At 40.1% G+C, this 13,337-nt stretch overlaps 1 protein-coding gene across 5 annotated transcripts in view; it reads right to left on the bottom strand.

Moving 5' to 3' along the window:
• The window catches only part of CADM2 (cell adhesion molecule 2), a 372,090-nt gene that overhangs the window by 69,697 nt on the left and 289,056 nt on the right, over positions 1–13,337 (bottom strand). For all 5 annotated transcript variants that reach the window (XM_083737012.1, XM_083737014.1, XM_083737015.1 and 2 more), the window contains one exon: positions 6,780–6,870. In XM_083737012.1, coding sequence (XP_083593138.1) covers positions 6,780–6,870 — 91 coding nt within the window. The remainder of the gene's footprint in view (positions 1–6,779; positions 6,871–13,337) is intronic.

Below are 13,337 nucleotides of genomic sequence, written 5' to 3'. Positions count from 1 at the left end.
AAATTTATGCCTTGCTTGCAACTGTATTTGTTCTACAAGTTTTCATTTTATGTTACAGAGTTGGTCACAGAACTACCTTGAGAAGGAACTTCAGTGACTAGAACACACAAAACAGGGAGCAGCTGATAGCCAAAGACAATAGGCCTTTTTGCTAGTAGTCATGTATTATGAAGAAAAGAGAAGGTCAAATGTTAACCACTCTCTCTTTATGCAGGCTGATTTCTCCTTCCACCACACCATCTACATTTGATAACATCTCTACCCACAGCAGATTCATTTCTTTATAATCTATTCCAGGGTTAGTTATTTGATCCTTAAAAATCACCTCACTAAAGGGAGCTTCTTAAGAGTTGTATCTAATGTTAGTCATACTCATCATAGACCCACTGAAGTTAATGAACATGATTGACATAGGGCCATAAATTTCACTAGGTCTACCCTGTGTAGAACTTTACTGGATTCAAACATACACATTGTGGTTAGTTGTGAAGGGCACATAATTTTATTCAACTTCTATATTTTGCTTTAATTTTAAAAGTGTATAAACCACTCCATGTCAAAAATGAATTTCTGGGTAGTATCCAGATAAATTTAAAATTACAAAACAAACCAACAATATGTTTTAACCAGCAAAAAATACCATAATCTAAAATACTCTGCTAAAAATAAGCATACCTCCCTCAAGTGCTTATTCTACAATAGGTGAACCAGCAAAGAGAAGGCTGTCTCTTCTGTACATACATAGTTTGCTTTTCCTAAAGATGGAGCATAGAGAAATTGACTCTTCCGATTACCATAGCAGAATTTATACAGGAGAAATATAGGCAAATAGTATAAAAATCAGAGGAGGCCTCCCTTGCTTTGAAATGGAGAAATTAGGATTTACACAATGGGAGGCCTTCACACATAAAGTATATATTTGTACTTAAGCACAAAATTTAGCATGAAAAATGGTCCAAGTTCTTCCGATGCTTTGGTTTTAATGATGCTCTATAAACATAGAAGGAATGTGTTGTGAAAAGGTTTGTTGACTTTTTGAGTGTCTATTCAAGTGTCTATTCAAATAGACAGACATGTGAACATTGTTCTCTAGTTCCAGTTTCTTCAAAATATAGGATTTTGCAAGATTACATTATTCATACACCCAAGCCATATGAACATTCCATTTGAAGACAGTAGCTGATAAGCTACTTTTCTCACGCTGAAATCCTTCAAATCCACAACTCTACTTGTCTCAAGATATTTAAAAGTAAGCTAAGATATTGTGAATGTGTCCATCTCCAAATAGATAAATTTCACCTTATATTTTGTTTGCATATTCCATAGAAGTTAACAAGAGCAAATATTATCTATCCTTAAAGTAGCATATCTTCTATATTAACAGAATCAATGACAGAAAGATTTCTATACCTTGTATGATGAGCACATTTTTTATAAATGATATGTTGTGTGAAAATAGCACATCCCTCTGAGATAGTCTTAAACACAACATGAGGTGGGAGCCTTGCTAAAAAAAGCAGAATTTCCACACTCGGAGGATTGTTCAGCTTCCAGTATTTTTTTAGTATGCTGAATACTTTAGAATGCACTGTTCAGTGTGGATTGCAAAGTGTGGTACTGATCCAAAAAGTCCAGAAAGTTTTTGTAATGCCTCCTTTTGTCTGCGTTGACATGTCTTTTGGATGAGGCACCATAAGGAAAAGCACCCACTACAGTGTCATGGCTGTTATACTCATGTAATGCTACACGTGAAATTTTTGTTTTACCTGTCATATTTTTCCCCCAGTTACTTTTATTGATACAACAACATCATTCACTATGTATTTTAGAGAGTGGTTTATCAGTCTGTTTGTGAATTTGTTCTCTATAAGTTCAGCTGCCTCTTGAGATATCGTTGCCAAACTCAGCCACCATTTGGAATCAAAGTGCAGGACTGAATTGTCGCCTTTTTTATTTTTTTTGATAGGTTTGGCTGCCTCTCAAGATATTATTGCCAAGCTCAGCGCAAGCACTCCCAAGGTGGGGGTGGCAGATGCTGTTACAATTTAGACACCAGGCAACCTTTTGAATCAAGATGGTAGACCAAAATGTCAATTTCACATGACTTCACCTATTTTTTGGCATGCATTTGATGGCAAACTTGGCATGATGGTTTCTGAGGTGAGGATGGCAGTATTCACTGATGTTTGAATGTGACTTTGGCATGACTTCACCTGATTTTTTGTGTGACGGGTCCAAACACCAATTGCACTATCCATTTAAAATCAAAATATATCTTTGGTTTCTAAAAATTCCTGGACAGGGTTGGACACTCACTGCTAGTATAATATATATGGCATAATTTGTTTAGAAATGTGTGTTGCCTCTGGGAAGGTTAATAAATATTGTGGTACATATATATTTGCCCCTGAAGCTACTATTCTTGTAAGATCTCATATTCTGTTCATCAAGCTGATTACATTTCTACATATGTGCTGAATCTGTTTCTGAGCATTAGCTAGGAAAGGTAGAGGGTTCTTTAAAAGTCACAAAGGGATTAGATTGAAACACATAGTCCAAATCATTTAAATCAAGCAGAATACAAGAAGACAAGACTTTCTGAGTTACTTTGTATTACTTGACACAAATAATAAAACTTGAGCTTTAAAAAGACAAAGAAGAGAAAAGCCACCTATCTGATGTCAAGTAACCATTAGTCAGCCCAAGTACTGCTTCTGAATAAGACACATAGACAAAGGAAAATCTTAACTCTTGTCTGACACCTGTCAAATATAAGGTCTGTCTGGCTATGAGTTCTGTGCACAGTGGCAGGAAAATTATTTTTTAAAAGTGTGGCATCTGCTACAGAGGAAGAGGACTGAAAGAAGGAAGCAACAGGCTTTTTCTCTTCCTGGCAGGGTATTTTTACAGGCTCCTTTACCACTTCTACACCATGTGCATCATTATTTTCCATTGAAATGTTACAGGTGTTAATTGATAAGGACTATGCATAGCGCATTTCGAGATCAAAATGTATTGCTTCAAACAGCCTGCTCTTGCATACTTTCAGTTACAGAACTACCATTTGCTTATCTGCCAAGCATCATTGCTTAGAAGCAGCAAAAAGAGGAAAAATATTTCACACTTAAAAGGGTGCACAAATTCTTATATGCACTATATAATGACAAGCATCACAACCATAAAAACATCATATCCACGTTTAATCAGCACATCAATTTATCCTAAGTCAGACACGCCCTGACCTCAGATTTTGTAGGTCCTGACAGGGAAATTGGCATAAAAATGGGAGCCAGTGTGGGTTGCACTTTCAAAATGACCCAAGGTGTGATGAGCATAATTTTATTCCAGGTAGCATTCTCTCAGCCTCCTAATTTTGTGCTAAATTCCCGAAGAATCAAAAAGGTCTATATATTCAAAAGGGGATTGCAAAGCCCACTGATTGTTCCAGCCTGCATATGTTTTTGCATTGCAGGATGTTGGCTCTCAGGGTCCCTTCCTGCTCTACAAGTCTCTGATTCTATGATGCTTCCTTCACATTCCACCAGTTCACAGAAGCATCCAGGAGTATAAGTTTCCACCAAGCTTATGTGGTGGTACTATTTGTGTGAAAATATGCCTCTGCATGGGAACTGTATGCAGTGCCACATTTTCAATGTAAGTTGTGAAAATGTAGATACAATTTTTTTGACTACACATAGATTGCACACAGGCTCTGCACAATAAGGCTTCCCTCCCCCATCCTCTCCATTGTAACACTTGAAAAATATTTTGGGGGAGTTGGGACCCTTGGAAAAGGCCTGGAATATGCCACAGAGGGGATGAAGTGGGAGGAAACACTGGGTGGGGACGCAGAGACAGGAAGCATGAGAGACAGACAGAGAGACAAAGAGGTGGAAAGAGAGAGCTGTGTCTGCTGAATTTCAGATTCAATATCATTAATTTCACATTAGTTTCACATTGTGGTCCAGTTCACATTGTCAATTTTGCCATAGTGCCATGGTCCTGTATTTGTGTGAAGCAGATTCATGGTGACAGATTTGGGAGCTTCTTACACAAGAATAGTTCCCAGAATCTGCAACTGTTCAAATTAACATGATAGGACACACCACACACCAACTGGTTGGAGATTGGATATGCATTAACACTGGTGCTAGAAGTGGGATTCTGCTTCCTGAAAGGAGGACTATGTGTCAAGAAGTGCCTGAGGTAAAATAGAAGGAAGAATGGTAAGATTCCTGGAGCAGATGAAGTTGACGTTCTAGCAGCAAACCTAAAAGCTAGCAGAATGTTACCAGCAGCAACATCAGTGGCTCTCTTAAGAACTGTGAAATTCACTGTGATGGTCTCCCACATGCAGCTGAAGAAAAGTTTGGAGTCTCTAAGGTCCCATCTGCACTATGCATTTAAAGAAATATCATGCCACTTTAAGTAAGCATGGCTTCCCTCAAAGAATCCTGGGCACTAGAGTTTGTTAAGGGTACTGAAAGTTGTTAGGAAACCGCTAGTCTCCTCACAGAGCTACAATTCTCAGACTGCCTTGGGAAGAGGGGCTGATTCTTAAACCACTCTGGGAATTGTAGCTCTTTAAGGGGAATATGAGTCTCCTAACAACTGTCAGCACCCCTAGCAAATTACAGTTCCAAATGTTCTATGACTGCTTAAAGTGGATTGATACTGCTTTAAATGTACAGTGGTATCTCGGGTTAAAATCTTCAGGTTACAGACGCTTCAGGTTACAGACTCCGCTAATCCAGAAATAGAACCTCGAGTTAAGAACTTTGCTTCAGGATGAGAACAGAAATCGTGTGGCGGCGGCATGGCGGCAGCAGGAGGCCCCATTAGCTAAAGTAGTACCTCAGGTTAAGAACAGTTTCAGGTTAAGAACGGACCTCCAGAACGAATTAGGTTCTTAACCCGAGGTACCACTGTACAGTGCAAATGAGGCCTAAGTGAGTAGATGAGAGCCTTATCTCAACAGCCACTACCCAGTAGCCCAGCTACAAAGCACTCAGACCAGAGTGGCCAAGAAGATACAGGGAGCAGATGGACAGCTGAAGTTCTTGGACCATGAAGAACTGCAGTGAGTAACAGAAAATTAAGACGCTTTGTCCAGAAGCCTGCCTGAGTGGAGAGGAGACCAGAAACCCAGGAAAGAAGCCTCAAGCTAGGAAAAACAATGGGTTGGAAGGAGAGAGGAAGGCAGTGTCAGATAAGAGAGAGCTATAGGCTTGAAGAAATGAGATACTGCTGATCTGCACACTGCTTATGCACTAGCTATGGAAAAAAAGAGCAGCAGGAGAAGAAGAAGCTGGACATACATGTGTCAGGAACAGCCAGCTAGCACTTGAAGAATTGGTGTCACCTCTGACAGACAAATAACAGGCTGAACTCCAGTAGACTAGAGACAAAGAAACAGCAGAGGCAGAGATTACATAGAAAAACAACTAAATTCCCCTAATATCATTTGTGTTCTAGAAGGGCTTTCTCTCCTAAAAAGAGTGAAGGTTTTTTTTGTTGGCATCTGTCTGTCTCGAGAGTCAATGGAGTGCAACCCCGGGGATGTAGTCAAACCGCTGGAGAATCACAGTGCCTGCTATTGCTCCAGAGACCAAGAGCTCATAACCATGTTGGTTTTGCTGCATTAGCAGCCCGGAAGAGACTTCTCTGGGGTGCTAGCTTGAGCAGTGTGTATGGAGGTCCTAGGCTGCCCAGACAACAAGACCCCACACTCAGTCTGGCTGAAGTGGTCCAAAGAAAAGCAGAGCAGTATGTTTGGTACCAGCCTGACTGCAGGAATTGCCAGAAGGAGGCATACAAGATGCCATCCAACCATCTTAGAGACTCCACTCTGGATTTGTGAGGAGTTTACCCCATAGCCTTTTCTTTTCTCAAAGATATCCTGAAAGGCAGTGGTTATGGTTTATTCCTTTGGGTTTACTCCTGAAGCCTTTCTTATCACTATGAGTCTGCTAGACCCAAGTCCCTTTCACAAATGGGAAAAAAGTTTTTCCATTTGTGAAATGGATTTAGCCTGTAATTTGTATTTTATTGTGATCTGCCCTGGGGGCCATTCAGCTGCAAGGCAGTATATAAATACACTAAATAAAAATAAATATGGAGGTTATGCCTGGGAAGCATGTAATGCAATAGTGGGGTTATTTTTATTTTCTCCTCAAGTGGCAGATGCTGTCTAGTAGTAGTAGTAGTAGTAGTAATAAGAATAATAAGAGTTCAGGAGTGGGTTTAAGGTTTGTGAAGAAAAAAGTAATTTCAGCTGAAACTCAAACATATACAGCTTCACTCTCTTAATGCTATTTTAAAAGTGAGATAGTTGAAAAGACAATTTGCATATATCATTAAATTTCCAATTACCATGTAAATGACAACCAAAGCAGGCAAAGAGTTCAACACTTTGCTTGGATAAAAAAAAAGTGTTGATTTTAGAAGTTTTTTCATCAGATGTGAGGCTTTGAGAGTATGTACCTATCATCAGTCTGACGATGTGAACAGCAAATAAGACTGCAATCCTTTCAGGTTGAAATAGCTTACTTTAAAAAAATGCACAGCAGGAATCCTTTCCCAAAACTAAAATAAATGACAAAGTAAAAGACCAGTCTTCCATAGGCACTTAATGAAGACATGCTTCAAGGGGTTTTCAGTACCAGAGATCACTTTACACCCCAGGACAAGAGAAAAACAGTAGAGTTTTGCAGTCAGAGGCTGCAATCAAAGGGGAATAAAGAATATAACAAAAATATATTGCTTGTTAAATCACTTACAGTGGTTTTCCTTTGGATTCACAAATCAAAGTTATAGATTGTCCTTCTTCTGGCCATAACGTGGAAGGGATTATTTTAACTGACGGAAGATCTGGAAAAAGATAATATTTGATGAATTACATGAAAACTGGACACCCATTGTACTATGCAAAGCATTTAAACAGTGTGAGATTTCACTTATATATCCATGGACTTTAAGATTCTAATATATATTGTCCTTTGCCAACTGTAAGACCAGGTGGTAGTATGAGATTGTGCCGTGGCTTGTTGGTGAACTATAGCTTCTGCCACTGAGCACCACCGAATATGGATGGGGGCCTAATGCCCTTACAAGAGGATGCTGCACTGTAACAAAAAAGCTGCCAGGGCAGTTTCTGGAACAACAAGTCATGCTTGGTAGAGGTGATGTCGTCAGTGGCTAGTGTCAGCAGTTGCTATTCACTCTGTAGCCATGTACCTTTACTCAGCTGAATTAGCAGCCTTGCTACCTTCACTGCCACACAGAAAAACTCTCCAGAAAGAGTGCTGGACCTCTTCCCTGCCCCAATTCTGTAGCCCTGAGTGCTGCATGCTGCAGTCTACCAATGAATCACTGAACAAGCAACAGCTGGGTTCTAGAGGAAAATAAAGACACCCCTACATCATTGCGCGCATTCCTTGGAGAGCATGGTTATAAACAGATTTGCAATTGAAATAGAAAATAGAAAAATGAATTTACTGAAAATGAATAACAAGCACTCCACACAACCTTTGCTTTGTAGATGGATGTGAATATTATTACAAAAAAAAGACTGCATTAAAAGTATATTCAAATGAACATATTTATTGGCATAGTAATCTGAATTCATAATAGAAAGTCTTCCATGAGCTCTTATAAATTTCTTTTTTAAAAAACCTTGCATTACTGAGGATATACTTTCAGGAATGCAACAGTATTTCCCTCTTTTGTGAACATCCCTTGTAGTCTGATTTTTTAAAAAAACCTCAAATCATTTTTATGGGGACATCAGATAAGAATACCACACTGTTGTATATAATCCATGCTAAACTTTAAAATATTGTTTCTGTTTTATGCAATCAACTTTCAACAGAAAAGTCAGTCCTTGTCACTAGAGTGTGCAAAAAGAAAAGAATCACAGATGAAACTTGCAGATGAAATAACATTTGAATAAGGTCTGGCTAGGCCCACACTGAATCCAGCTGAATTATATCAAACAATGTAAATTGGCAATAATCCAAAAAACAATTGAAAAGGAACCTGGTTCATGCTGAAAATACTGGTATATCCCCCCGCTTTATCTGTTGTCTCCAGTGCTTTTTGTCTCCCATATAATCTGACATTCACTTCTATCAGGAAAAGTAAAAGAGACAGCATGGTGTAATGGTTACCGTGCAGGACTAAGGCTGCATTCGGACATGGGTTTTATTGTATTAGATTTATCGATTATAATGCTAGTGCTGGGATATGGCCCCCCAACTTTGTCACATGAAATTAAAGTGCAAAATTTTCCAAGTTAACAGGGTTGCAAATGGTTGTTGTTGTTTTTTCTGGGAAAAAATAACATGAAATTGAGTGCTAAACTTCCACTAGTAGTTTTTATGCTGTGTGGAACATCAACCACATAAATTAACAAAGAAGAAAATGTTGGAAAGATGGGGGAAAGTGTCGTTTGAATGCAGCCTAAGAGTGGGGAAACCCAAGTTCAAATCCCTATTCAGCCACAGAGCCCACTGGATGACCTTGAAATAGTAGCTCTCTCAAAGCCTGACCTACCTTACAAGGTTATTTTGAAGATAAACTATGTGATGAGAATTATGTATGCCACTTTGAGTTCATTGGAGGAAAAATAGAATATAAATGTAGTAAATAAAAAAACCCAAAACATTCCTTGAGGACAACTGCTGGCTCCTATTCTACCAGCACCATCCACTCACTATGAGAAATATATATTGTTATAAGTCCACTTCCCTTCCTGCGGGGGAGGTGTTGCGGGAGGGTATCCGGGACCTCCCAGTGTCCTGGCCGTGGACGGAGGGATGCCGCCCGCATCATAGGGACCTCTGCCCACATCACGACCCCGGCTGGCCAATGAGGTTGGTGGGAGGGCTGGCTGCCTTGTACCCAGACTCCACTTTAATCTGGTTCCAGCTTTTGAAGACGCATTGTTGGCATGATTGCCCCCACCCTGTGGCAATCAACATACCCAACAAAATTGCTAATTGTGCAGTGGCACGGAAGGTGAAACTATTGAATGGTTGGGTGATAAGGTTCCCCGCCACTACTTTTGACCAGGAGGCCTTGTTTCACAATGATGGTGGTCACCTTTCTGATATGGGAAATATTTGGCTGGTTGATATCGCTAAGAGATTGGTTGCAGGTGTGAGGGTGTTGGCGGTGAGCCTTTGGGGCTCGAGTGGAGGTTAGGCATTGAGTAAGCCTTGTTTATGAGAGGGGAGATTGTTGCCTCCGCTTGCCCCTCCACATTAAGGGTATCCTGTTAAAGGGATCCGGAGGTATGGATCCTGTCTGAAACCTGGGCATGGCTAGGGCCATGCCATGACCCCATCAGGGACCCTGGGGGTGCTATTAATTGATGTATATCATAGGGTTCCTCCTACAGGTGGTTTACCCTTAGCAGACTCCCTGCAGACAGGCAGGAGTTAGGACATAGTCCGGTTTCACCCAATGCCAAACCAAACCACTCTACATCTGTAATGAATTAAGTTGTGTCTTCTTTTATCTCATTAATCTAAACATTTGTGTCCACGTGTTTATTAAGAATTCAGCCAGTTATAAAAACTGTTAGAATTTGGTCAGAGGGTGTTTTCAGTCAGCTCCAGGATTCTTTTGAAAGTACTGATTGGAGCGTGTTTGAACATCAATATCTGCATAGATACACAGACATTGTACTTTCTTATATTAAAGTGTGCGCCGGTAATGTAATAACGGAGAGGTGTATTACAGTCTATGGGAACAGCAAACCCTGGATGACTGCTGAAGTAAGGTCACTCCTGAAAACTTGGGATACTGCCTTCAAGGCAGGGAACATAGATATATATACAGAGGGCCAAGAAGAAAGCTCAGGAAAGGCATCAAGGTGGCAAAACAACAATATAAGCTTAAGGTGGAGAATTGGCTGGCCAATAACAACATGAAACAAGTGTGGCAGGGACTGCAGCATCTAACCAATCATAGGCCTCCTGATAGGTTTCTGTCATGCCAAAAGGTTTTCTTGACCTCTCAAGACCTTCAAAATGTGTCCCTCAATAAATAATAATAGAAAAAAATGATTATGCTCACGTTCCACTCACCAGTCACTCCCAGTTAGGCCCTGGAGGATTGATCAGGGGTCAATGTGGCTCTCAGCCTGAAGAAGGCTAGCCATCTCTGTTTTATTCTTATTCTTAGGTTGAAAGACTCTTAATTACTACACAGAACATGTACTTTCAAAATACCAAACAGTAAAGTGACCGCATTACTTATATGGATTTCAACTATCTAGCTTGGGTAGCATTTGCTTACACATCTTTATTTTATTATTTTTTTGCAAACAAATCTGGTGCCTGCAGTTCTTCTTCTCTTGGTATTTTGCATTTGATATTCATTTTTAATTAGAAGTACTTCTATTCTTTCACGGCTTGTTAACACTTTCATTTGGGAAGCTCAGCTTTCATTAGCCATGTGAATAATCACTATTCATTGCAGTAAAGTCCATTTCTTGCAATAACCTTGCTCTGACCTGATTACCCGTTAAACTACAAAAAACAGTGTCTAATTAGCCCATCAGTTCATGTTCAAATTCACATGACCTAGCTTCATTAGAAAAGGTCTGTAACATAAATGTCTACGGTCTCCCCTGACTACGTCTAAGGAAAACATTTCTTAGCCCTGATATGCCTGCTGGATCATACTAGGAAAAATTGTAGCACTGCAGCCATCCCTTCACTTCCCTATCAGATTCCACCTGGGAAAGTGTTTCCAATGGCTTTGTTTAGTTATAACTGCCACCACTGTGGATAAATATAAGAAACATATATAATGATGGGTTCTGAAGAAAAGAAATTGTTTCCTTCCTTCTTTTCTTTTTGGTTTCCTGGAGTGAACAAGTTGTTTCTTTCATTCTGTTCTTGTGGGCTTCCTGGAGGCAACTGGCTTTCCTTTGATTCAAAACTACCTGATTTACAATGAGGATGTGTATCCGAGTGCTCACTTAAGAGACTCTCTAGCAGGCAAGCCAAACCCTGAACACAATCACTTGGGGGTAGTTACCATAAGTGTTGGGAGCTTGCCATATGACTGAGCCCCAACAGGAAAAAAAGGCAGGGGTATAAGTAAATAAATATATAAGAAGATGTGATGATGATGATTATCTTGATTTAAAGAGGATAAAAGGTCAGCAAGTGATACAGGGTACACACATATTACAGAAATAAAAACCATATTGAAATATATGGGGGGGGGGGGAGACACAACACAAATTCTACATTTCAGAAATGTGCTTGTTTTCCTTCATTCCACTCTTTTCTACAAAAAAAATATATCTCTTATTATTACACGGCATGAATACTTATTAGAAAAGCTTTATTTAGTTCTTAGAAATAATATGAATTGCTGAATTCAATTAGGTACTTTCAAGAAAGCTAATATCCTTAATCCCTTTGTGTTCAGCTCTTTAAATGGTTGATTGAAAGTTCTGAGAATGCTTAAATATACACCTGCTGTCTCTCCTTCTGAGACCTTGAGTGTCAAAGCTTGATTCTACAGACTGTTTTTTCATACTTCGCTTTAATACTTGAAACAGTTGGAGATGATAAGTCTTTTTCTCTCTCTCCAAACTTCCCAAACTTGGGGAAAATGTCTGCATTGAGTAAGCAAATCCAAGTTAAGCATTGCTAAGGAAACAGAGTAATGGGGTGGGGAGCAGGAGTCGTGTGTTACACTTCAGGGAGGCTTTTCAATGAGGCCTTTTCTTAGCTCTTTGACAAATAATAAAGCCAATCCACTCTGAGAATGTTCCTAGAAGGGACCATGTTGTGAGTACCTAGAAGGGACTCTGAGAGCTAAATCCCAGCACCATTTACAATTCCCAGCACCCTATTAAAACTAGAAGGGACTCACAAGCTAAGACTGTGTCTATTTAAAGCAAATTTTAAGCATGCACTCACAAATCCTGGGAACTATAGTTTTAAAAGGGTGCTGGGAATTGTAAATGGTGCTGGGATTTAGCTCTCAGAGTGGTATTTCCCAGGATTCTTGGGGGAAGAAAAGGTGCTTTAAATGTATGGTGTGCACACAGTCAGAATCTGTTTAAAGCACCTTTTCTTCCCCCCAAAATCCTGGGAGCTTATACTCCTAGGTAATAACAAAACTAAACCAATTAAACCAGTGACCTAACAATAGGATGTCTTATCGCTAGTATGTATGGAAGTGTGTAATGTTGCATTGCTCTTTTATATCTGACCTTTTGCTGTTCAGCTGTCTCTCCATTTTGGGAGCCAAGATGTTCAGGTGTCCACATGTCCTGTAAACATTAGGCTTGGTGTAGACATATCATTTAACCCTGGTTTACATTTAAATATTCTGACTCGTCTTCCTTCTTCATAATGTTATGAGTTAGTGGGGGAACAGGGATCCCTAAGATCCCTGGGTGCCAGATTTCCACCTCTAGATTCTTGGGTGCTGGGGTTTAATTAGAGCTGACAGGCTGCAGCTTGTTTTAGTGCCAGACAGAGGGCAGAGGGAGATGGTGGCCCTGACATTAACCCATCTACAATACAAAAAAACCCCTACAGGTAACTGAGGAGGAAGTTGCCAGGGTAACGTGGGTGTGGTGTAACAAAGGAAAATCATCACATTTAAAACTAAGGTTAGAACAGCAGGGAGAAAGGGAGGAGTTGCTTGGCAAGGTGTTTTCTGGGAAGGAGAAGCAGGAAAGAGGGAGAACTTGTGGGGGCTGAAGTTAAGAACCACCTGAAAGTGGGTCAGAGGTATGGAAATGTATTGGATTCTGATGCTGCACTGCTGTGGGGAACAAGCCCCGCTCAAGACGTAATGCTGTGAACTCTTTTCCTCCACCAAGACCCAGGTGTATAAAATAAACCATATCTCTTAAAACACTGCACTCTCTGCCATGCCTGAATTCTCAATGGGGAAAAATGGCCCTGAGTGAATGCCTGGAACCCCCTGTAATCTTGCTATGGCTTGGCAGAGATTGGGGGTGGCACGCAAACTCTGTAATGATATGAAGAGAAGAAGACCTGCTAGATAAGAGCATGGAACCATTTAGTAGAGTCCCATTTCTAACAGCAGTCAGCCAGATGCTTCTGGGAAGGCAGCAAGTATGGCATGAAGACTCCCCCCCCCCACAAAAATCCTCTGAGAGAATATCCCAATTTGTTTTTGAACAGCTGGTATTTCATTTCTTGTGGCAAAGAACTCCACATGCTAATCATACAGTGTATCAAGTAGTATGACCTTTCTGTTATCCCTAAGCTTATTGCCAGTTAATTTCCACTAGTCCCCATTTATTTTCAGAGACTGGGTTTTTTTTCTGGAAT

This window comes from Podarcis gaigeae (assembly GCF_964106915.1).
Source record: "Podarcis gaigeae genome assembly, chromosome: 4".
NCBI classification, from domain to species: Eukaryota; Metazoa; Chordata; class Lepidosauria; order Squamata; family Lacertidae; genus Podarcis; species Podarcis gaigeae.
This window is presented reverse-complemented; position numbering and strand designations above follow the sequence as displayed.